This window comes from Sciurus vulgaris, assembly GCF_902686455.1.
Source record: "Sciurus vulgaris genome assembly, chromosome: 7".
NCBI classification, from domain to species: Eukaryota; Metazoa; Chordata; class Mammalia; order Rodentia; family Sciuridae; genus Sciurus; species Sciurus vulgaris.
Window position 1 is genome coordinate 146,974,048 of NC_136467.1, and position 25,887 is coordinate 146,999,934.

The 25,887-nt window shown below is 48.4% G+C and overlaps 1 protein-coding gene across 3 annotated transcripts in view; it reads left to right on the forward strand.

Annotated features, from left to right (window-relative positions):
* JARID2 (jumonji and AT-rich interaction domain containing 2) overlaps window positions 1-25,887 on the forward strand; it is a 281,609-nt gene that overhangs the window by 135,003 nt on the left and 120,719 nt on the right. For all 3 annotated transcript variants that reach the window (XM_079147058.1, XM_079147059.1, XM_079147060.1), the window contains one exon: window positions 2,690-2,825. In XM_079147058.1, the coding sequence (XP_079003184.1) occupies window positions 2,690-2,825 (136 nt within the window). Of the gene's footprint in view, window positions 1-2,689; window positions 2,826-25,887 lie in introns of those variants that run through there.

A 25,887-nucleotide genomic window follows, 5' to 3' on the forward strand; every position in this document is an offset into this window, starting at 1 on the left:
GACAACCGCATGGGTGGGCCTGGGCACACCGCTGCCCTCTGTGCCCAGCACTCCACTAGGGAGCAGTGCAGGGTCAGGGTGACTCACCAGGATCTGCAGCTGCAAAAGGGAGCTTCACGTTGAAGACTGATTACTACCTGCCTGTCCGGTTATTACCCACCAGGTGTGCATCTTGCTTCAGCATTGAGGGAGGCGGCAAGTCTTGACCAGCACTGTAGATCACAAAAGAACGTGTGTGTTTTCAGTGTTTTCCATTGTCCAGAATCTGAAGCCCTGCAACCTGTGTGCTGGGTTGCTTCTGTAGTTAAAGCACTTGATGGGTGTCATGAAGCAGCCGGTGCCAGTGGCCGCCCCTTCCTTTGCGTTTCCATCCTGCGTGGCCTCTGCTGTAATGAGGCTCGAGCAGTTGGGGTGTAATTCTCTTCTTTGGAGCCTGAAGTCGGGATGAAGGCACCAACTACACAGGATGCAGTAAATCATCATGGGAGTTTTACGTGGAAAGCTATTTTGGAACCTTATAATTTATAAACTGTACGTGTAGGAAACGATAGTTTATAATCTCACGTCATTGTTTGTTGTAGAGTTGCAGATGAGAGCGGCAGCCTGGGGGTGGCTGGGGGACGCTGCCTGGCAGCTTTTATGAAGAGACAGTGGCTGCCGAGGAGGTGGATTTCAGCCTAATGAGCACTAACTCCTGCCGCTGTTAACGCCATCACTCAGCCCAGCTAATGTGCTGGGGGAGCCTCCATGCAAGCCCAAGGGAGTGGCCGTAAAAATGAATGCAGCTGCGTCTTGCTCTTCGTGTGTCGTCTGGCCAGGGCATCTCCGGTTGACTCGGGTTGGCTGGTTGGATCCCACAGATGGGGTCTGATCAGAGTGCTCGTTTTTCTGGTTTTGAATCATGATCATAAGGTCCCTTGCACCTACTGGAACTTCAGCTATCGTTTGTGTTCTTGTTAGGTGGACAGTTTGTTACCTTCCTCTCTGCGCCCTGAATGCCATCCTGGACCATGGATGCCCTGGCCCTCTCAGGAGAGCCGCCAGGAAGACAGGATATAGCACCTCTTCCTCTGAAAGTTCTGCCCAGCAACCGGAAATCTCGGCTTGGCAGCCCTTCGGGAGCGAGGGACAGCCTAGCCCTGGGGAGGTGCAGGTCTTAGCTTTCTTCCTTCCTTGGGTCTGTCTTCCCCTTATTATAAAAGGCGCAGAATTACTCTCCTTCTCGGAACTCCTTGAAGCTTAACCAGAGTGCAGCCTAAGTTATTCGGGGCTTAATAAGTCTCTGTGTGGTTGAATTTCTAGGATGCAGTTTGTGTTTGTGCAGAGTAGGGAAATTTTAAAGAGGTGGAAAAGACCTCACATAATCTAGCCTTCTCATTGAGCTCTGTGGAGGTTTTGCATTATGTGTTAGTGGCAGGGGGTGAAAACCCAATTCTTTTGTACAACCCAGGACATCAGAACCAGACCACCCAAGAGTCAGAGTTCTCTGAGTGTTCCGCCTTCTCCTTGAGCAGAAAGAACCTGGACTTCTCAAATTCTGTTCTTAGAATATTAATGTTTTCTGTATTCTTCTAAGGCTCAAAGTATCTGAGAAGGTGCAAATACTTCACATTTGTAAATTGAACTGTTATACAGAATGCTTGTCTTGAAGTAGATGTGTGATGGAAGTCCTTCTTAGATTAGCAGACCGTGTGTAGAAATCTGTAGACCAGAACTTCTGAATATCCTTTGCCTGGGGAATTGGTGCCTGAATATCTTAAAACTTTCTTGCTGGGCCCCTAAAATGGGCGTTTTTCAAAGTTACCTAGGTTAGTGACTTCTGTCCACCATTTCCACCTTCCCTGGTCTTGCTGTCTCCAGTCTCTACTCCATCTCCCTCCCCCTGATGCCTGCAATGCTTTTAAAATTTTGTCTCTATCTTTACTGCTGGAGTGTTCTCTGGGCTTGCTGTTTGCAATTTGTTAATTCTTCTCCCAAGAATGTGCATTGGGTCTACAGACCTAAGAAAGCTGTACTTTGGAGCAAAACCTTGAGGCCTGATGTTAATGTGTTTATTATTACAATCTTTCATGGTGCTGGTTATTGAAGCTGGGGCCTTGTGTGTGCTAGGCGAGCACTCTACTCCTGAACTACACCCCCAGCCCCTCCTCTGCACCACCAGCAGGATCCGCTGCCCTCTGACGTTTTCTCCTTGTTCATTTGTTGATTCATTGTGTTAAGAGACGTGGATCCAGTTCCGTGTCTTCTGATGGAGTTGTCAGTTTCTTGAAGGCAGTGCCTGTGTCTTGCAGTAGTCAGACTCCTAACACGGAGACAGAATTTCCTAAGGAGCGCTGTGCTGCCCATGTGGTCTCAGTATGATGGTTCTCTAGGCCCCTGATTTTGAGTGTGACAACTCACTTCTCTGAACTTTGCCAGGAATATTAAAGTACAGTATCAAGAGTTGATGAATGTATTTGCACGTGGGAAATAGAGGGAAGCGAGACGATTCATATTTCTTTTGATCTGGGGATCAGTTAGAGGTATGTCCGGGTGTGGGGCTGGCGCTATTCCTTGATGCGCTTCGAATCTCCAGCGCTGGGTCCTGATCGCGTGGTACTTGTTTGGAGTATGTGTTCTTAAAAGTCTGCTGTGAGCATTGGTCGGCTTGCTCTGCACTCACCCCTCTCCTCCCTTGCTGTTTCTCCAGGATGACAGTGATGGGATCCCGTGGTCAGAAGAAAGGGTGGTCCGCAAAGTCCTTTATCTGTCCCTGAAGGAGTTCAAGAATGCCCAGAAGCGACAGCATGGGGAAGGCATTGCTGGGAGCCTGAAACCGGTGAACGGTGAGTTGGTGCTGCTGGAGCTGGGCGTGACCTCCGCCCTCGGCCCTGCTCCTGCTCGTGTGTTCTGGCGGCACGGGATCTTCCCGCTGGGCACCCAAGGGCAGTAGGTGGGCTGTGTGCGTCTGTATCGTGGGTCACAGGTTTATTTTTACATCTCTGTGTGTGCTGCAAGGTAGACTGGACAAGGTGCCTTTGTCTGCTGGCCGTGGGAGAGCGTGGAGCCCATGTGGCAGCTTTTTCTAGGCTGTCTATCTTGCACTGAGTATATGTGCAGAACCTGTGCAGCCTGTAGTTCTTATCATGTTTATTTTAGGAAATAACGTAAATCTATTGCCCTCCTGGTGCACAATGGCTTGGTAACCCTGTGCTCTGGATGTGCCCTCTTCCCATGCAGTCATCCAGTAGATCCTGGACCCCTGGAAGGAAACCGGCTCCCTTCTGAATTTTTCATGGTTTCTCCTTTTATCAGGATTCCTGTGATTTTTTTTTTTTTTTAATTAATTCTTAGTTGTAGATGGACATGATACCTTTATATTTATTTTATGTGGTGTTGAGGATGAAATCCAGGGCCTCACACATGCTAGGCAGGTGTTCCATCCCTGAGCCACAACCTCACCCCAGGATTCCTGTGATTTTGATGAGATCATCTGAAAATAGTTGGGGCACAAGACTCTTTGACTCACATGTCTGCTTCAAAGATGAGCCGTAGCTTCTTGTGCGTGGGTTTATAGGTGGTATCTGAAGAGTCTGAGTTCCATTTTGTCCTTGGACATGCCATGGGCAAGGAGAGGAGGAAGAGGAGACTTCTTTTTCTTTCTTTTTCTCTTTCTTTTCTTTTATGTTTTCTCTCTCTCTCTCCCCCTTTCTCCTCCTTCCACCCTTCCCCCTCCCCCTCCTTTCTTTCACTTTGGTTCTGGTCTTGGAAGAGGCACCACATATGGGGTGCTTGACAGTTTGCCTGGAAGCAAGATACAAGTTCTCTTGTGGGTTCCCATTTCTTGCTTGCTTGCTTTAATTGTGAGTGGTCTGGCAGTGTTCTAGATAGGGCCTGTTGGCCGACTTTCGTCCGGAGTTCTCTGTGGACCTCTATTCACCCAGTTTGCTTTACTCTTTTTTTTGGTACTGAGTATGAACCAGAATCAGTGTTTTACCGCTGAGCCACATCCCCACCCTTTTTATTTTTAATTTGAGACGGGCTCTTGCACAGTTGCTGCAGGCTTTTCTAAGTTGCTGAGGCTGGTCCTGAACTTGCCGTCCTCCTGCCTCAGCCTCCTGAGTTGCTGGGATTATGGGCGTGCACCACCTAGGTTGCTTCACTCTTAATGAGGTGCTCTTCCAGGATTGTCTGGCTCGAAAAACCTCCCTGCCCTGGGTTTTCTTCTGTGTATAATGTGATGGGCTTTGGAAGGTCGTCTATGCCTGCTGCAGTCGCTCTGCCCTGTGAGTTACACACCCTGCCCCTGTGTATCTATCATTTGAGCCAGTATGTGGGAAAGGTTCATGTACAAAGCAAAATAAGTTTCAGAATCCTTTGCCATAAGCATACAGTTTGGACCCCCATATCATGTTTTCCTAAAGGGACCTTTTTGTGTGGTCTCCTGTAGACAGCAGCCCTCTCTGTTCCTTACCCGTAATAATGTAACCTCTAAGCCCTGGACTGTGGACAACACCTAGTGTAATAGTTTCACGTTATTGCTTCACACTGCACATGCCGTTCTGCCTTATTAAATTTTTGGGAGGCTGAAGGAGGGGCGATGAGGGAGCATGTCACTGAGTTCCAGAGCCTAGCTGCTGTGGTCTCACTCACCCGGTGTGAAGGAGTGCTGGCCTCTTACTCACCAGTGGGGGCGATGCCTTAGTGCCCCTTTAATCTGACTGAAAAAGCAGCTTCTCCTTTCCTACCTGGGAAACGCCAGGTGTTCGGAGAACCTAGCCGGTTACCCAGGATTTAATAATAGTGGAATTTGAGTAAGTGAGCAAAAATTACTCACTGAAGAAGAAGCCAGTGCTACTAGCCAATTGGGCCAAATTTAGCTTTGACTTTGTTGTGGGGCTTGATGAGACTGTGGAAGAAATTCTAAGAAAAGTTGTGAAAATCATCTCAGTTGGGATCAAAGACTGGCTCCTGTACCGCCTTCATCCCGATGAGACTTAGTTGTTTTTAACCTTGGGCCAGCTGTGGAATTGCCGTTAGTCTGCTGTGTGTAGGTGTCTGCAGGCAGCTCTCCAGGGACACCTTTTCTGTTACTCTGCTTATCAGATTTGTGTGGTCGTTCTGTGTGACTTCACAACTGAAATATCTTGAACTTGCTTCAGAAGTTAAGGATCTTGAAGGCAGTGACTTGTGGAAGTATGCCTTCTTGTTTGGGAGGATTACTGGGAAGCAGGGATGGGGTACCCTCTTCTGTGGGTGCACTTACCTGCTGTGCAGTTGAGGTCCCCACAATGCTGAAGCAGCAAGGAGCCTCGGAGGCTCTGGCCTGGAGCTTGGAAGCAGGGTGAATGGTACTTGGAGGCTGTGGGTTTGGATGGGTGCTCTGTAGTTGACCCCCATGTGTACCCCACCTTGTAGGAAAAGTCTAGTCCTAAATGTCTCGTGGAGCCAGATCATTGGTCAGTGGGGGTAGGGTAATCCACAGCAGCGAAGTCATGCAAGGTGTGTGTGTTTAGTTTAAAAGTCTGGGGCTTGGGCTGGTTTGGGTTCAATCCCCAGCAACGCAAAAAAAAAAAAAAAATGTTTGGGGTTAGTCAACCCCCCTCAAATACCTTTCCAAAGATTGAAACGATTCCATTGGTCCAACTTGCCACAGAATTGTGGCTGGGGGAAAAACTGAGAGTGTCCATGACGGGGCCCTTCTGGGGCCCTGCCCAGGGTGAGAGTCAGAGTCAGGTCACGTGGGTGGCCACCGCCTCCATGCCTGCCTGTTCAGGCTTTTCAGCGTGGGACCTCAAGCTGTGACGTGCCTGGGAGAGCCCTGGCATTTTCGTGTCTAAGCTGAAAAAAAAAAAATGCTCGTGAATGCTACACGCGGTAGTGACATTGCTCCAGCCACACAGGTATTTTTCACAGCAGAAGAATCCAGAACTGTTGCAGCTCAAGTCACGTGCCTTTGAGTTCAGCTTGCAATTTACAACACAGTGCATGAGTGACACCGAGTCTTTGGAACTCAAGTGTTGAGAACAAGGTGCTTTATTCTTTTTACCCTGCCAATTTTTTTTTTAACGAAGATGTTTCTGGATTATTGGTTCTGCCAGAGGTTCCTGGAAAAAAAAAATAAAAAATCAGAGTTTTAAAAATTATTTCACATTAACAATGGCATGGTCTCAAGGTAATTTTTACCTCATTTGAAAACAAATTGCTACCACTTCCTTTCCGTCGCTGGCATGCTGGTGTGATGAGCCAGCAGCCCTTTGCCCTCACTGTTTTGCAGAGGGCATTGGGTGTCTGGAGTCTGTTAACAGCGCACAGAGTAGCTTGTATCTGTGCAGCTGGGCTTGGCCTGCCCGTGTTTACAGGCCTGGTGGAGTACTAATAACCCAGCAGGTGCAAGATAGTAGAGGGATCTCATTTTTTATGTCATAGAATCCATGCTTGCCATCAGTCTTGCTTTGGAGCTTCTGAGCTGACAAGGAGTGATATTTGTGCCCTATGCAGGTAGCAAATGGGAGACTTGAACAGCCTGGATTGTCTGCAGAATTTGAAGCCATTATTGCAGCTCGTGGGCTATTGCTGGGCTTAGAGACAGGCAGTACTCAGATTTGCTGATTGTGGGCCTTCTGTGTACTTCCTGCTGTAGATAATGCCACTTTTTTCCTGACTGTAATAAATGACAAAAGCTTTGGAAAGGACTGGCAGAGGCTGAGACCTTGGCCACTCTTTGAGGGCCCTTGGCCTGCAGGGGCTGAAATTAGGGACATTTAAATAATCACATGCTACACAAATAACGAGTATGCATAATTACAAGTAAGCGAGGGGAGCTATTAACTGTGTTTGAATTTCATTTGCTTCCTATAAATGTCATCTCGGATTAGCAAACCCTTCGACCAGTGGAACAGTGCTCAGTAGATTTAAGGGCACTTGGATCCTTTTGTCTAGAGTCCCGTCCAGGTAGGAGTTGTGGTAGCTAACCTGTGTTGTTCTTGCTCTTTGCCTATTTTTGTTCTAATGTTTCAGCTGTATCCCACTCATTTAATTAGGACAAACCCTGCAGATGAGGAAACTATACACCCCGAGCCGATTAGTTAGCAGCATGGCTCTCCAGCCAGGAGCTGGCAGAGTGAAGGTGCAAATCCAGCTTCCTGGATTAGAGCTCCCACGTGTTTAATCACCACCGAGATAAATAGGAGCCGTTGTGGAACCTTTTATAAAGACGGGATTCCAAAAACAAGCATTTGTAGGAGGACTTTAAAAAATAAGTAGCAGTTTCTTTTGAAGGAGATAAGTGAAATTGTTCATTGGGAAAAAGACCCGAGGAAGTGGTGGTACGTATTTATCAGCGTGAGCTTGTTTCTGGCTTTATTATAGCTTGTAATGGAATTGATAGAAGGGATCACAAAACCACATTCCTTGTTCATTGCCCTCCCCTCCCGTAACAGGCACACGGACATGTGATTTTTTTTCCTTTCTTCACCTGGGAATTTGTGTGTTTGATACTGTTGTCGATCCCCAGGCTGGAAGTTGCAGGAGGGGCCTTGGACTTTGTGGCAGCAGCTGCCAATTAGAGGAGCCGAGGACCAATGTTGGAAGACTGGCTATGGGCCTCCCCCTGGGGGCATTTTTTTTTTTTTTTTTTTTTTTTTTTAAGTAATGGAATTTTGGACTCCTTTCCAAACCATTCATTGTTTCTTGGTTCCATCTCTTTAAAATTTATTTTTCACAAGATGAACGTGACTTGCGAGTCACATCCACAAAGGACATGATGTCTGGTAATGGCAGTTTGTTTGTGGAGCCATGTTGGAAATGAAGGTCCTGGTTGTAGGGTGCATGGTTACCTGGTTACCTCTCCTCGGCCAAGGGACACTCTCCCTTCTGCCTTGCCTGCTAACTTTCAGGTCCAGCTGAGTGGTAGGTGCTCCCTGTTTGAACAGGAAGTACTTTTTTCTTTCTGGAGAAAGTGACTCACCCCTTCAGTGCCCAGAGTGGGTGGTGTGTGCACAATGGCGGCTGCCATCCTCCGTAGGCTGTGGGGGCATCAGCAGCTGCAGCTTGGATACTAGGTGGAGGTACCTGGAAAAACTCCTGTCCTGAGACCTTCCTTCCCCTCCCCCGTGTGCCCTGATGTGTGAGATGTACTCCATTGAATGGGAAGGAAGTGTAAATATACTTTGTTGGAAACAACTTTGTTTAAAAACAAAGCTACTGTCTCTCCTGGAAAGGAGTGTTTTTGTTAAGGCTAAATCACTTTCCCTTGGTAACAGTCTTCTCAGTCTGTTTAGTAGTATAGATGGGGCATCTCTGGATAGAGCTTGTATTTCGTCAGTGTGGATGTTTGCAGTTGGTAGGCATTGTAGGTAATGAAAGCTAAGGCCAAGTTGCTTATTTTGGAGGATTCCTGATGACCTCATTTTGTCCTAAGGTATCTTGTGCACCATGATTTCATGCGTCAACAAGAAAAGCAAATTGCTACAAGTTATGAGTGTGAGCCATCTTAAATGGTGAGATGTTTTATAATTTCAGAGATCGACATTTTAACATGAGGACAATCTGATTTACAGTAAGTGAAGCACAAAAAATACCTTAGGATAATCATTTTAAAGATCAAACATGGGCATGGTGGTGCATGCCAGTAATCCCAGTGACCCAGAAGGCTGAGGCAGGAGGATTGCAAATTCAAGATGAGTCTCAGTAACTTAGTGAGGCCCTGTCTCCATAAACAAACAAACAAACAAACAAACAAACAAACAAATAAACAAATAAATAAATAAATGCATGCATGCACTGGGGATATGCCTCAGTGCTTAAGCACCCTTGGGTCTAATCCCCAGTATCAAACCAAACAGAAAACCCTTAGAGGTACGTGTATGTTTGTTCTGGTTGGAGGCTAGCAGGGAGTTCAGTGATGTCCAAGGCCCATTTGTGAGCTACCAGGAAAAGCTTCATTGAAGACCTTGCAGAGGGGCTTTAGAGATGTAGGAGCTTTCCTGAGCAGAAGGTGTTAGACGTTGACCAGTGTTGAAGTTAGGTCCAGTGGGACAGAGGGCTGTAATGGCAGGTTTCTGTGACAGGTGTGTGCACTGATTTGGCACCAAGGGAGTGGGGTGCTACATCAGTGGTGCGCAGGGCAGACTCACCTTACATGGGGATGGTGACCTTGGTGAGCAGTCCCTAGAAGGCATGGATCATGCTGAAGACGGACTGGAACAAGAAGTCCAGTTTACAAGGCAGGCACCGAGCTTCCCACTAGGCGTGGCTGCTGGCACACTTCTCAGGGACGGAGGTGCCAGTGCAGGTCATCCTGTTCTCTTCTGGGTCACTTGTGCTCAAGACCCACTGGTGTCCTCTGCAGGTCTCTAGGTGCGGCTCCACCCCCCTGATGATGTCCCCATTCCCCCAGCGTCTTGGACTCCTATAGCAGCAGGGGCACCACAGTACCTGAAGAGTACCAGAGGCCACCGGTGTGGTGAGGCTGGGCGCCTGTGCTGACCGGGCCTGACTTCAGTCCTGTCCTGTGTGTGTCTGTTCTTGCTGGAAGCCCCACCTGCCATGGCTGCCAAGGACAGGAGGGTGGAAATCTACTGGGGTCTGGGATTCCGTTTAAAGCCGAGGTTCCTGCTGCACAGGGCTCTCTGTCTCCAGGCAGCCTCTCCCTTTGTGCACCAAGTAGTTCTATCCCTCCTGCATGGCGTCGCTCTGGAGATTGGCACTCCTCTCGTCACCGTTTTCGCCTTTCCGGGGCCATTCCCATTGCTATACAAAACCTGCTGTTATTTCTTCCAGAAGAACACAAACCCTCCCTTTGCATCTCCTGCTAACTTGACAACAAAATTTCTTGGAAGAAAATGCCTGGATTGTTGATGTTCATTTCTTCTGCTCCTCTCCTCCCATTCTTTTTTAAGTCACTGGAGCCAGGCCTCTTTCCCAGACCTTGATGGTGACCTTGATCTCCAAATCTAAGTTTCCATCCCTTGGGGTTCAGCTGCCCTTGACATGATTGAACATCTCCCCAGCTCCAGCCTTGCATGTCCACCTGCCTGTATTCTGTACTTGGGTTTCTTCATAGGTGTCATGAAGTTAAGATGTCTCAAAGCCAGCTGTGTGCTGTCCCCGCTGCTGCTTCCCCTACTCCCCACCCCACTGGGTTCTGTTCCGCCCACTGGATCTCCTGGACCTGCTGTTCCAAGTTGCCATGGTGACCTCTGCTCTGTGCTGGCACTGTAGCCTTCTCATGCCCTCACAGCTGCTGCCTCAGTGCCCCCCGGGCAGCTGCCAAGCACCGTCCTTTAGCATTTTGCAGTGGTCCAGCGCTGACTGGAGTCCCTCTGCTGACATGTCATCCTGTTCTCTGGACTCTGTCCTCCCTCACTGTGCCACGCCTGTACGCTAGGCGTGTTCCTGCGGGCTCTTGCCAACACTTCTCTCCCTCACGGATCTGTGCAAGTTCTTTTTTTTTTTTTTTTTTTTTTTTCTTTTGTGTGTGTGTGGTGCGGGGAATGAACCCAGGGCCTTGTGCACGCTAGGCAAGCACTCTACCAACTGCGTTACACCGCAGTCCCTCTGTGCAGGTTCTGTTTCAGGTTCCCATTGAAATTTCCTTCCTGGGAATTCCTCCTTGAGCCACTTGGTGAAAGTGGCACTTTATTCCACCCTCAACACTTCCATTTTCTACCTGCAGAGTCTTTCTGGGTAGGCCTCTGAGACTGCAGTGTGCTGTTGCTCTGAGTCCCTGGAGGAGCTGCTTTGGGTGGGTTTGCAGGGAAGCTGTGTGGTGTGGGGGAAGTGCAGACAGTTCCCCATACCGGCCCTGACCCTGCCACCCTTCCCGAGTCCCGCCATGTGCCATGTCAGGCAGCAGACGGCTGCTCCCAGGGTCGGGCGTATGCCAGTGGGGACTCCGCATTTCATTTTGGTTAGGTTCACATCTGGACCCCCCAGCGGGGATCCCCAGCTTCTCTTATTTTCTGTGTCACCACTGGGAATATGTCCTTGCCATTGTGATATCAAAGGTTCTTGAAATATGGTCACCTTTGTCTCCTACCGAACCATGTTTGTTACGTGTTGCTTGGTCATGTAAGTGACAGTTGGGCTTCCGGGTGATGTTAAGTGAGTCCCCTCTTTGAATCCGCCCGGCTTCTTTCTCAGAATACAGCAGGTTGCTCGGGCTCCAGGGTCAGGCAGCCCCACGCCACCTTGCTGGGTGGAGTCAGCAGTCCTGTCCCCACACTGCTGTGTGTTTAAGTGCAGGAAACCTCCTGGCCTGTAACCTCACATACCTCAAGTCTATCATCGGAGGACCCTGGAGCACTCCATGCCCGTGGGACCATCGTGCCAGCGGAGAGAAAGTACAGCTCCATTGCCCCAGAAAGCTGCCCCCGCCTCTGCCAGCCAGTGCCCTTCCTCAAAGTGTGTACTTGTCTTGGGGTGTGTGAACATGGCTGTCCCTCTTGGAGGAGCTTTTTCAGTGACGCGCAGGTTTTGTGACACACCACACAATGGAGGGAGTGTGTCGAGACCTACACGTGCCACAAGGCCAGGTGGTCCCCGTGTCTCTGTCCCCTGCAGCTCCTGAAGCCGCTCACTGGGCATCGAGCAGTGTATCAGTCAGACTGCACAGCCAGACGTGGCATTGCAGTGTGGGTCACAGCTGTGGTGGAGGTCGAGATCGGTGAGCTCGGGCACAGCTTGGTCCAGATCCTCCCGCCGCCACCCTCCCTGGTAGCATGTTAGCCAACACCATTTAGCTTGTGAACCCCGGGAATGCTTTGCCTGGGTGTGTTTGAAAATGTTCCGAACCGGGGTCTCAGATTTTGCTTTTCCCCAAGGACACTGTGAAGGGACATTCATCCACAGGCCACATGCCTTGCCTGCTAATGGAAGGGTTTCCAGTGGAGTTCTGTCAGGGTCCAGGACTGGCATCGTGGTCCCCAGGAGGCCCCAGTGTGATAGGTGCTCATGATTTTCTTGCGGTCGGGTCGAATGCCTGTGTTCGCCAGCTTGGGTCACCATAGCAAATACTGTAGTGTGGTGGCTTAAGTGATGGGAATTTAATTCTTAGAGTTTGGGTGTCTTTAGATCCAAGCCAAGCAAGCCCGCAGACTCCTGGGGTGCCCTCTGTGTCCTCCCCCGGTAGGAGGACTGAGCTGTGTTTCTTTCTCTTCCTGCAATCCCAGCAGACGACCCCATCTGTCCATATGACCTCATTTAACCCTATCTCTTCTGCTTGGGCCCTTCCTCTGAATACAGTCACTAAAGTAGAATTTGTGGGAGAAACAGTTGAATTCAGTCCATTCCAGACCAGTGGGGCTAGGAGATGGCAACAGTTTTTATTTCATTTCACGTATAGATTAAATCAATTTCCATGTTAATCTGAGTTGAATTTTCTTTGTGCTCATGTGATCTAAGAACATTTTCCTCGTGAAATCCTAGCCCTGTTGGCTTTGAGGAATCTAGGTTGGGTGGAATTAAATTTGGACATTACTTACACTTACTAAGTGCCTGTGTTTATGAAGCCACAGGGATTAGTCAGTCTCTGGGTTCGGGGACTAGAGACACAGTCACATGCAAGAAGAGCTGGCCTAGAAGGCAGGGTAGGCCAGGGGGCCCAGGGTTTGTGGGGGGCTCGGTGAGTGAGGTGGCCTTGGAAGGAGCTTTCTGTAGTCATTATTTGAGGGCAAGTGTTATTTTGTGGGACCCCTGAGGCTGAGGGAATGCTGTTTGCCACACGGAGTGCCACTCACTTGCCTGGGTGCCTGTAGGCCAGGGCTGAGGGAGGGGAGCTTTCCAACAGCGCACTTAGAAAGGTCTCCAGATAGGCCTGAGACCAGGCAGCGGTGACCTGCTTATGAACAGGATTTGCTTATCTGTGTTTGTTCTTGTAAAATGATAATGCAGCGCACCAGAGAAAGGCCTCATGTGTTTTTTAAGTCTGACCCATTTCATGCTTTGAACTCTGGGATGTGCGTATTGATGGGGCTTTAATTACCTTCAGACCTACCACAATGGAGTCGTGCCGTTTTGCTGCGCTTGTGAATTTCTGAGATCCCATTTCCCTCACATTCAGAGGGCCGTTTACTTAGCTTTTGGAAATACCCTGTTATTACTGGAACCACATTAAATGTTTAGAGTCCTATATGGTATATCTTTAAAGCCAGCAGAGTGATTACTAGATAGGCTTTTTGGAAATTACCCTACAGTCCAGAAATCCCTTAATTTACAGTTTCTTTCTTAATCTCACCTGCTGCCAAGTCTCTTCTGTCCCCCTGGCTTCCTTTGTAGTCTTTGGGATGTGCCTGCGAAGTTCCAGATACAGCTTTTTCATACCTTCCTTCCCGGAGATCAGAACTACACAGCCCCTCTTGAGGGGGGTGGCTGGGTGGCCGGGTGAGCGGGGCCTGGATTCTAGCCTTAGGCCCGCCTCCAGGGAGAGCCTGCACGCACAGCCCAGGCCGCCCCAGGCTCCTTGTCGTTCCTCCTGCCCGGTTCCCCGACCCCTTCCTGGTGCTGTCTCTCTCAGAAGTTGGGTCTGATTGCTGATTCGGCTCTGAAGGGAGCTCAGGTTCCTTCCTTGGGAATCCCTTGTTATTTCTGGCACTCCTTCCTTTTGATTGGGGTCCTCCCAGGGATCCTCCCTGTGCTGAGGGGCACCTTGCCTCCCGCCACGGTGAACCTGGGGGCTGGGGGTGTAGCTCATGAGTAGAGCACTCCTCAAGCAGGCGTGAGCCCTGAAGGTTTGCAGATCCTCTCGCTATGGCAGGGCGGAACTGCCTGTGGAAAGCACTCCCGCCTCTTCTTGTTGGCCTGGGAGGCCAGTAAGGCAGCTTTGCCGGGGTTGCAGACTGCGGGGTCGTTTCCCAGTGGCTTTACCCTGTTTGCATCTTCAGACCTTTTTGCTTCCAGGCCATTTGAAAAGGGTCTTTGCAGTTGGTGCAGTTGGAAAGTGTTCAGAGTTCTAAGGGGTGAGCTGGAAGGCTCTCAGCTGGCACTTTCTGAATCCCTCTGAGGAAAGTGTTGGCACACTCTCCACTCTGTGCTGGAACCCTCCTTATCAATGGAGAAGCCAGAAGCTAGGAAGCCATGCACAGGGTGAGGCTGCATCCTGGGGGATCTGGAGGGCTTGGGTCCCTATCCGTGCTGCCAGTGGGCTGTATAATCAGATGACCGTGTCTGTGTGTCTCCCTCTCCCCAGTGTTTCAAGAGCCCTTTGGTCCACTTCCTGCCACTGGAAATAGACACGTACTGAATGCCGATTATAATATCCCGCCTGCTTCCTCAACTAGGAAGCCTCTACCCAGGAAATATGCCCATAGGTCCAAGCTAAGTGCTTGCTGTGTGCTTTTTTTCAACAGGTGTTTCACCTTCTGATAAGGAAAGTTGACCACCAACAACCTCCTCTCCTCTTTATTGGGGCCAAGGTGCTGTGATAAGGGCATCTGTGTGTGGGGACCTGCTGCCCTGTTTGCCACGGTCCCTGAGTCTCACCTGTGCTGCTGCTGGAAAGCATGGGGGTGTGCCGCGGGGCCGAGGTTTCTATCTTCTGCAGCCATCTCCACCAGGCCTGGAGAAGGGTGGGAGTAGGGAGGGACCCAAGGGAGAGCAGCAGTTCCTTCACGCCCCGCCCCCAGGACAAGCCAAGGTGCCCTCTCTAGCTTTGTCCATGCAGGTTGGCCCACATTTGGTGCTGCTAGCCCTCCAGGGTCTCCACGTGGAAGAATTCCAAGGGAGTGGGTGAAGATTGCCACCAAGTGGCTGCTCTTGGTAGTGGACAGAGCATACTGAGGCTTTTGCTCAGGCCCCTGCACAACAGCCAAGCCCTTTCTCTCTAGGGCACTGCCTGGTCTGTCTTTGGGCAGATGGGGGTTCAGAAAGCATCAGAGTGACCACAAACTGTACCTTTCCGTGCGAATGGATTCTAGAAAATGGACAGCATGCTTGGTTGAAGCACTCTGAGCCCAGGGCCCCAGAGGGGTGCATATGGCCGCTAGAGGCTCATGGGAGAATGGCGCTCAGCCCCTGCCAGCCTGGGTCCACTGTCCTCCCCCACCCCCGGTCCTGCTCTGCTAGTGGACGTTGTGAGATGGTTTGGTCAGCCCTGCAGGGATGGTCCCAGCACATGTTGAAAGAACTAACAAGACTGCTGCTATTTTCCCCATCTCTGTAAATGGGGCATAATTTCTTTGAGTTTTGTTAGGATTAATAAGATGATTTATGTGAAGTCCTTTCTACCTAACACAGTAACAAAGTGTGATTGCTATTGAGGTTCTCGATGTACGTTACCTAATTACTTGCCATAAAAGCTGTAGCTGGGTCATGCAGCAGAGCACTTAGGAATTAAAGTGGGTTTGCTCCATTTCCTAGTTCTGGATGTCGGCACCTGGTAACGGGCTTCGCTCCAGGACGTCACTGAGCTTGGGCCCAGCTGGCAGCTGCTCCCTAGCAGGTGGTCCTCAGTGGCGTTGGTGAGAGCTGCCTGGTGGGAGTGCGGTGGTGGTGGGTTTGCCTAGGTGTGTTCCTCCATCTCCCCCTCAGTGCTCAATTCTGAGCTGGCTCAGGGCATGTGAAGGGGATGCACCTGTGCTTGGTGGTTTGTGGGGACGAACGCACAGGCAGGTAGAGGGAGGCAGCCACAGAATATCAGGGATGAAAACCTGAAGTCAGGGCCTATGTATTTTCAGCAGCTATTTAGAAGTGGAAGGGGCTATGTTGTGAAACCATTCACATTGCAATCTGTCAAATCATATTAAACCAAAATTCCTGGAGTCTAGCCATTTCAGGCAATATTGAACACATCAAAAATTTGATGTGTTGGAATGAACACTGACTCAGGATCAGATCTTAATTTTTATTCTGCCAGTAACTGAGCACAGGTTGAATGTCCCTTGTCACAGATCCTTTTAAGATAAGAAGCTTTTCAGATTTCTGATGAGTTGGAATTTTGGAATGTTTGCACAGACTTTGTTGATTGAACATCATTTAATTGGAATATTAGACATCCAAAGTGCTCCAAAATCTGAAACTGTGAGCTTCTTGTTGGTGCTCAGAAGAGTTTGAATTTTGGAGCAGTTTGGAGTTCAGATTTTTCTATTAGAGATTTCTCAACCATCATCTGTGAGCATATCATCCCTTCATGGACTTCCTGCCTAAGTAACATAAAATACCCGTGACCCTGGGTTTGGTGTTAGCAGTGAGTGGCTCCTGGTATTTGTGGCTCACTCTGTTCCTGTCCCTTTGGGAATCTCTTCTATGCTGTTGGGTCAGGAAACGCTTGGATGTTTTTGTGGAATGTGGATGAATGGGTGGGAGGTCATCCTGGAGTAAATGTCCCCTTTTTGGCCCCTGTCCCTTTTCTGTGTCCTGTGAAGGGACCAAGGTGGTGAGCACCTAGTTGGGTATGTGTGTTTAACATGTCCTTAATGCCTGTAGCCTGCAGGTGGCAAATGTGAGTCCTGCTTAGCCTGAGTTCTAGTGGCGCTTTGTCCTCAACTATTACATGGCGATTGCTGACTTCTGAGGCCTTGTGTTACCTCATGCCACATTAGGATGGTCTCTAAAGTCATTTATAATAAAAATTACTCTGTAGTAGTGTGCAGTGGCACACACCTGTAATCCCAGCTACTCAGAGGCCGAGGCAGGAGGATTTAAGTTTGAGGCCAGGAGGATCCCATCTTTTTTTTTTTTTTAAAAAAGGGGGCTGGAGTTGTAGCTCAGTGGTAGAGCACCCCTGGGTTCACTCCCCAGTGCCACCTCCACCCCCAGATCACCCTTTAGGTAATCAGTTTGCAAACAGCTTTGCTACAGTTTTCAGTTTAGTCGGTGGCTCCATTGGATCCAATCTGTTGTCCCCTTTCTCCTTATCCACAAACCATCCCAGCCACCACCCTGAGCCATCTGCTGCTGTATGGAAGGGATTGGGCAGCACTGTTCTGTTTGCTCCTCCTCTTTCCCTTTCGCTCTGCCCCCCTCCCCCCAACCTCCCACCATGCCCCCCAGATGGAGCCGCCTTCTTTCTGTATGACTTGCCCCTTTGGGTGGGTGACATGTGAAGCAGAGTCACTGCTGCGGCACTGGTCCCTGGGTCTTGAGACCAAATGCATGGTTAGTGCCATAGGTTAAGCTGCCCAGTAGAACTTCCCTGGGAGGATGCAGGTGTGGTGGTCATTAGCTGCCTCCTGAGCCTTTGAGGCCTGGCTGGTAGGATTAAGGGACTGAGTTCTGCATTTCAGTTCATTTGAAATGAAAAGGCTAAGGGTGCATTGGGGCTGCAGCTCTGAAGACTGGGGAGCGAGATGCAGCGGTGTTGCTCTGCTCTTTGTTCTGCTGCTCACGTCAGGAGGTCTTGCACTGGGGTGTCCTCATGCGGTGCATAAGTGGTCTATTCTGACAAAGCAGAAGATCCTGGGATGTTGTTCAGGTGCCTTCTGGTGTTTGGACGGTTGTAGAACACTTCATTGACATCACTGAGTGATTCTTTTGTCATTGGATACTACTTCTGTGTTGGTACACCCAGTTTCGTTTCTTTGTGGGTGTGTGCGATATCATGATTCATTTTTTTCTTGTGGTATATTAAACAAGCTTAAGCTTTTCTTAATTGGGGAACCCCCCCCCCCCCCCCAGATTTCTGACAGTAAAGATCCCTGCTGTGAAGCGTGCTGTAAATGATGCACCATGTTCAGCCCTGGGATTTAGGTGGGTCCTGGTCATCTCTATGATAGGAAGCTTTCAAGGAAAGTGCCAGAAAGAGCAGGAACCAGTGGTTGATGGTGCTTATTGCTATATGTGGACTTGTGGATGATTTTACTTTCCTAATGAAGGAAAATTTTACCTAAGATTTTAGAAGTATGTTTCAGTTAGAGGATCCAAAAGATACTTTGAGGAAGATGCATAAGAACTGTAGATACAGAAGAAATTGGCTCCAAAACAAATATCAACCAAATATCAACTGTAAAATGGTAGTTTTGTAATAATTGTTATTTTACCCTTTGTAAATGGATACTTTTTTTTTTAAACTGTGGATCGAACCTTGGGGTGCTTAACCACTGAGCTACATCCCTAGCCCTTTGAATTAATTTTTTAAAATTTTGGGACGGGGTCTCGCTGAGGTTGGCTTTGAACTTGGCTACCATCCCGCCCCAGCCTCCTGAGTTGCTGGGACTACAACTATGCCCAGTAGGGCTAAATATCTTGAAAATATAATGTGGCATCAAGATTTTTAGTGTTTATTTTACTTAAAAATTTGAATGTTTGATCTGCCTTAGTTTCGATCAGTGAGTGTAGGGAAATCATGGGTTGTGTTTAATTACATGTTGATATCAGCCTAGTTTTAAAACAAAGAAGAACATGTTGGCGAGGGACGTGGTGAATGGCAGGTGCATTGTGGCCTGGGCCTGCCAGGTAAAGGGCCTCAGGCTGATGCTGGCCCTGATGCTGTCATCCAAGGGCCTCAGTTAGGTCGCATAGGCATGGGGCTGAGTTTTAAGGGTTGTGGAACTGAGCAGATCTCAAGGAACGAGACAGTGGGTAAACGTTGCCTCCTGTCCTTGTGTGGTGACATTGAGAGCTGACCTGCAGGTAGGTCATGTCAGTGAAAACTGACCAGGAAGAGGAGCAGGAACTTCCAGGCAGACCAAGGGGAGAGAACAGGGTCAGAGAGGGCACAGCATGTGCAGAGGACTGAGGACTGAGAGACCAAGTGACGGACAGTGCAGGGCCCAAGCCAGCGGCTTCATGCAGCCTCGCCATGTTCCAAAACCAAAGTATTTCCTGTCAAGTCTATCCCTCACTCAGGACACAGACGTGGGAGAATTGGCTATGTCTTTTTAGAAAATGGACAGAGAATTTAAACCAGTAGTCTAGAAAGAGTCAAGAGAATTGTTAAAACAAGCTATCTTTGCACACAGATCTTTGCTTTCATTTCTTCCTTCATTTTAATTTATAGTCATGAAATTACTGAGTTAAAAATGTATTTGCATCCATTACCAGGTTGTTCAAAATATTTATCAGGGGCTGGATCTGTAGCCTAGCATGTCTGCAGCCCTGGTTTTTATCCCCAGCACTGCAAAACAGCAAAAACAAAATATTTCATTGGTTCAGAACCACAGTAGTGGTGTATTGAGAGGATCGGTTTTGTTAGAAGCAGAATTTTGAAGAGGAGTATCTGCTCTTCAGTTGATCGGAGTGAGTTTTAATGCTGTTCCAGAGAAATCTTCCTTAATTCATTATTTTTCAATAGGTAACATGATCATATTGTTCTGGTTGAATTTTGCTTTATGCTTTTGGGTCACATTTCCAAAATATTCTTAAAATGGTTAATTGTTTTCTTGAATTTGGTGTCATTTTTATGTTGGGATTTTAAAATCTACAGGCTGAATCGTTTTAAAAAAATGTTTAATGCAGTAATTAAAAAGTCTGTACTGAACAAAGTTCTCAAGTCAGTTGCTGCCGTGGCTGTTCGTGAACGTTGTGTGTGACTGGTGTGAAGTGCTCGCAGTGTGGCACAGACGCAGTACCTGTCCACCACAGCCGGCGCGATACCCTCACCTTGTCCTAGTAGACAAGGAAACTGAGGTGGAGAGTTCCGTGTTCTTTTGTTCCCAGTTGGCGACCGACGTCAGGTTCTTACCAGGCCACCTTGTTCTGGTGGCACTGCGTGTGCTTGTGACCACTAAGGTTCTTCGTGTGGTTGGTGCTGGGGACTGAGTCCAGGACCTTGAGCTTGCAGGGCAAGCACTGTGCCACCTGGCTGCACTCCCAGCCCTCCACCAGGATTCCCAGTGCAAGGTCCTGGCCAAAGAAGCCAGCTTTGCAGTCGTGATCTTACAAATGCACATGTTGTCCTCTGATAGCTTTTCAATGTGGATGTCCTTGTTTAATTGCAGTGCTGTTTTCTTGGCTTTAACAGCCACCTTAGTTTCAGGAGCTTGTCACCCCACCCGATCACCCCACTGAATTCTTGTAATTACTGGTATTGTTTTATAATCATACCGTGTGGCCCTGAAGTCGCATTGGCTCTCGGGCCAGCCACATGTATTACACAGTTCAGTGCAGTTGGTGTTTCAGAAATTATCAAGCCCTCTTGGCAGGCGTCCAAACAGACTGCATGTGTACCTAATTCTCCTTGGTATAGTGCCAGTGTATTAAGTTTTATTTAAATAAAATTCCAGCCCGTAATATTTATTATTATACTACTGTCATAGCCCACACTTTAATCATGTTTTTGGAAGTCAAATATTAGCACAGTGGATCACTTTTCTCTGTTGGCTTTTATCACAACCTAAGTGGTGATAATCAATACTATGTAATTTAGCCCAGATAGTAAAAATATTATAACGCAGTCTTCCAGGATCCTCCCAGATACCACCCTGGGTGCTCCGATCCCTCCTGTATGATGGTGTGTGACCTGGGTATACTTTGACTCATGTCTATACTTCGACTCATGACACTATCTAACATAGTGTAAGTGCTAGGTCAGTAGTGGTCACCCCTATTGTTTAGGAAATGACAAGGAAAAGGTCTGCTAAGTACCTGACAGGCTGAGTGGAATTCCCTGGATCTGAGAGTCTTTCTATCAACCCTGACTGCTGCTGTGTGCCATGCTGAGCAGCACACCCCGTCTCTGGAACACGGAAGGTGTTCCGCAGTTGCTGGGGCTTGAACCCAACTACATCCCCAGCCTTTATTTATTTATTTTTTTTGTGACAGGGCCCCACCAAGTTGCTGAGGCTGCCCTCGAACTTGTCTCAGCCTCCCAGATTGCTGAGATGACAGCTGTGCAGCACTGCAGCCTTTTAGCAGGTCTTTACCTAAAGCATTTAGAAATGACAGCGGTGGCATTAGTGGCTCGCAAGTAATAGCTGACAACTGTGTTGGAAGATAATTTGCCCTTTAACTTAAACATTTGAACGTTTCTGTACCCACAGTTTTCTACTAATTCTGCTAGATGTATATTCAGGAGGGACTAGTGTGTGCTTGAATTGCAACGTGGTGTATCATCATTAAAACTAACCGAAAACGTTCAGATGCCCTTGAGCTAGAGAATCGAAATTGTGGAATAATCAAAATCCATCAATTGTGGGATATTAGAAGTACTCAATTATATTATTAAAATGAATGGCCTAGAGGTCAAAGTGAAGGTTGGATACCCTGATGGTAACCTGATGTTGAGTTGGAGAAACCCAAGTCCCATCGTGACTATTTTTGTACATAGTGAATAGTTTTCTACAGAGGCATACTTATTTGTGCTACAACATAATTTATGAAATGAGGTTTCAGGGAGTATGTAGGTGTTTCGTAGGTAATATTTTAGTTAATGGGTTCGTGGTCAGTTTTTTGGTACCTGGAATTGAAGCCAGGAGAGTTTAACCACCGAGCCACATCCCCAGCCCTTTTTAGTTGTTATTTTGAGACAGGGTCTCACTGAGTTGCTGAGACTGGCCTCTAAGTTGCCATCCTCCTGCCTGAGCCTCCCAAATTGCTGGGATTATAGGTGTGCACCACCAGGCCCAGCACAGATTTTTCTTTCTTTTTTTGGGGGGGGGGGGACGGGGTACCAAAAAAGGGCACACATTCCCAGTCCCCTTTGTATTTTTTTTTTTTTTAAGAGACCAGATCTTGCCAAGTTGCAGAGGCTGACTTTGAACTCGTTGGTCCTTCTTCCTCAGCCTTCTGAGCTGCTGGTATTTCAGGTGTGTGCCACTGCTTCTGGCCAGATATTCTTTATATTGTTCAATATTGACAGTATTTGGGAAGCCTTTAAGATTTAGGGCTTCTGGGCTGGGGCTGTAGGTCAGTAGCAACATGTGTGAGGCACTGGGTTCTATCCTCAGCACCACATTAAAAAACAAACAAAATAAGGCATGATGTCCATCTATCACTACAAAAAAAAAAAAAAAAACACGATTTAGGACTTCTGTTGTTTGAATATTGGGACTTAAATAATGATAACTTTGTCATGTGAAATTGGAATAAGGAAAAATTCTCCCGATTACCCCCTTCCTCTTTTAAATAGTGAAAGTTTCGTTGCTTTATCCAAACAATCTAATTCCCAGTTTTGTTCTGTGTCTTCCAGTGGGAGCTGTTTGTATGCTTCCTCTTTAGTAGGGGACCAGCATTTTGTAGGAACAGTCCAGATCCTATTGGTGTTCAGAAGTACGTTTTTTAGCTCTTTCCTGCCACAACAGCTGCAGGCAGGCCGGAGTGACACACGGGACAAGGTTGCACATGTTCAGAAAAGACTGGTGATTGTGCTTTTCTTTTCACATTTAAACAAACACCTGCTTTCTTTTTTGATGATGTGGAGAGAAGAAGCAGGAAAGGTGCAGATACTCTCCTGGGATGCCTGGGCACACTTGGTGGTTGAGGGTGGGAACTGGGGACTCCAGAATCCCCATCCTTAAACTTCTCTTGTGGCCAGCTGTCTGTCTCTGTTTGTTTTCTCAGTAGCATGTCAGTTTAGCTACATCAGAATACCTGCATGCACTCTCCTGGCCTAGCCTCTGCTTTGGTGGGAGCCCAGTAAAGGGAAAAGGAAAAAAGTCAAACAGCCATCCCCTAAATGTCCTTTGATTGACTGAGTGTGACTTTCGCTGCAGTGGGACCCATGCCAAAAGCTGTTCAGTGTTGCCGGAAAGCTGGGCACTGGCGAGGTCTGCCCTATGCAGCCCACACTGGAAAAGATTGGAGAGCAGGCCCCCTTTACCCCAGCCATTATATTCTCTAGGGAACTGTCTTGAGGTTGTGCCACGGGCCTGTCCCCAGATGCTACAAGGCTCTTGAATGGCCTGTATGCTGAGACAGGACCGAGCTTGCCTGAGCCACAGCTTCCTCATCTGTGAAGTGGGGTGATTGTGCTAGACTAGCTTGAAAACCTTGTTTCTAATTCTGATTTTAGAGTTGTGCATATTAAGCACGCTTCACAGAACCCATGACCTATCTTCTGATACTGTTTTGGTTTAAAAAAAAAAAAAAAAAAATCTGGCCCAGCGATTTAGGAAACTGGCACTCCTTTCGTGGAAGGAGTGCTGGCTGGCCTTGCCGCTCCCAGCAGAGCTAGCGGCTGCCTCCAGGGTTTTGCCAAGTTTAAGTTAATGTGTATCAAGTAGTGGAACCCAGAAGGGGCTCATGAGATGGGCCAACAACGGGGGCACAGCAAGCTAAACGATTAGTGAGGGGCTTCCCGGTTGCCTTACAGCTCCCGAAGAGAACTCTCAGTGCCCCCTGGGTCCCCACAGGGCCCAGCTGCCACCTGCCCCTCCAGAGCGGGGCACAAAGAGAAGCGTGCGGGTGGTGTTGCGGGCGTGTTTCGCGCATCCTCATTGCCAGATGAAGTTCAGACGCTTCAAAAGAATTGACTTTTAAAATCAGAAAGGAGACGTGTCCCACTGTATGGGAGGCCAGTTGGATGCCTGCCCTTTTCACCCTCCCAGCAGCTGCCAGGCCACAGAGCCTGTTTTGTGAAAGATCCTGCAGAAACAATGAGGGAAAACAGCTTCTGTTTGATTAGATTAGATCAATTTATGTGCCTCGGGGAGGGGGCTGGGCCGGCTGGGGGAGGGGTCCCGCCGCCCCGCCTGCCCGCGCTGCTGCCGCCGCGCCTGCGGTCACCGTGGGTCTCCAGCTCCGCAGAGGCTGGAATTGCGGAACCGCAGGGCGCGGGAGGCGGAGCGTGTGAGCGAGATTTCTGCAGTCTGCCTGGAGAGCTGCCCAGGTTTCCCAGCCAAAAAAACAAATAAAAATAAATAAAAGGCAAGTGCTGAATGACACAGATTATGATATTAAAAAGGGATGCCATTGAAACTGTGCCCTGGATCCGCTCTCGGTGCGCGCGCGCGCGCATGCGGGGGTGGGGTGGGTAGTGCGGCGTCTGACAGGACCGGGACGCAAGTGTGGACAATTAAACCGGGACTGTCCTCTCCCAGCTGTCCCCCTCTCCCGTGTGCCAGCCATGCTCCCGTTCGGATTTCTCTGCATTGCAGGTTAGGGAAATGGCAGGGCGAAGAGAGCTAGTTGCTCTTTCTCTTTTCCCATTTTAATTTACCAAAATGGGGGAAAAAAAGAGAAGCCAGCCGGGAGACCCCTCCTCTCGGTGTTCGATTCCCTCCCAGGCACATAAATAACCTGCTCTCGGCTGTCTCCCCTCCCCCGCCGCCAGGCCGTCCTATTGCCGCGCAGTCTGCACTGCCTGCCGCTTGCTTATTACGTGCAGGGGAGGATTGTTGACAAGTGCCGGGAGCCTGCCTCGCTGCGCTTCCTCCTCCCCCTCCCTCTGTCCTTCTTCCTCTCTGTCTCTCTGCAATGATCCAGCTCTGAGGATGGCTGCTCCACGGGTCTGTCAGGTGCAGTTTTTGGTGGCTTATCTTGAGGAACCTGGGATAGAAGGTCTGTTCCTATAAATAAAATAAAAACCAAATAGCTGGAGATTCGTTTCAGGCTGGTATGGCTTTTGTTGGAGAAATAGGCCTTTGTGGGTTTCCCTGCTGGGGTCCTGATTAAATCCATTTCGGATGGCAAGGTGCTGTGTATGTGTATGCATACACACATATATGTGAGTGGTATGTGAGGTGTTGCGATTTGCTTAATTTTAACGTTCTTTCAGTGTTGATATCCTCCCTAGGGGCCCTGGTGGCTCCTGCAAAGGCACTGTGGAAATTTACAAGAGAATTAATGTCGCTCTTAAAGCATTAAGCTCTGTTGACCATTTTGGCCAAATCTGCAGTTTTAACCAGGCTCGTATGAATGGAGACATTTCTCTGGGGACTGAACGCCATCCAGCTATAGCTGATCCTTTATTTTATTACCAATTTATGTAATCATTTTCCAGCATTTAAAAATAGATGTTTGATTAAAGTTAATGAGTTCATCCTCACCCTGGCTCTGGTTTCCTTTGTAAACAGCATGTTTGGTCTCATGTCCCGTTGTCCTTTCTTTCTCTGCCTCTTGTCTCCTTCCGTTGAGAGATGGAGGAAACTGAGGCACGTAGGTAGCTGCTGAGCCCTCAAGTGATTCTGCTGTAGACCTAAATGCTTTCAACTTGCGGGGGGTCTTCATTTTTGTATTTTGTGCACTTGTGCATATTTGCGTCACCATGTATAAACACAGGTGGATGTTGGGCACCACTGATTTTAGTGCCTGGACCCTTCAGATCCATGGCCACATTCCTCTAGCGCTGCTTCTGTGCTGCTTCCATTGTATTTCAGCATTGGGAAGGTTGCTGCTCAGGGAGGGAGGCCGAAGGCCTCTCTGCACTTGTTTGCTGTCAGCAGGTTTTGTTTTGTTTGGACTTAGAGCAGATCATTTGATCCTCTGTTAATATATTCACCTAAAAAATGGGTGGGCAGTCATCTATTTATGTGAATGGAGAAATAAGGAACCGGGAAATGCTTTTCCTCCTAGTCCTGCTGCTGGAAAAACCTCACTTAGGACCCGGATGGGTCTTCTGCATGGTGAAGGCAGCCACAGAGACTTTGAGGCAAGGGTGTAACAGTTAATTCATCTGCAAGCCATGGTGTGGATCAGGACCCAGAGTAGGTGGAGTTTTGCCCATGTAGCACCACAGATAAGTTCACGAACTGCTAACTTTATGGAGCTTGTTGATTGGAATTAAAACCAGCTTTGCTTACCTTTGGGGAGAGCCTTGCTAACATGGGAGAGGCAGATTCATATGGTACCTTTCATTTGTGGGATAAATTTCATGATATGAAGCTTTAGAGGTTTAAACACACACACACACACACACACACACACGTTGTAATTACTTAAAGGCAGAATATCATTAGCAATCTGTGAACATGCTGTGTATGTGGAAACCTCCCTTTGAGGATTGCAAATTCCAGGATATGTAAAATCAAGTCTTGGCCTGTTAGTTTATCTGAACAGGCGGCTTTGAGCACCCTGGTCTCATCTGTCTCTCCAGTG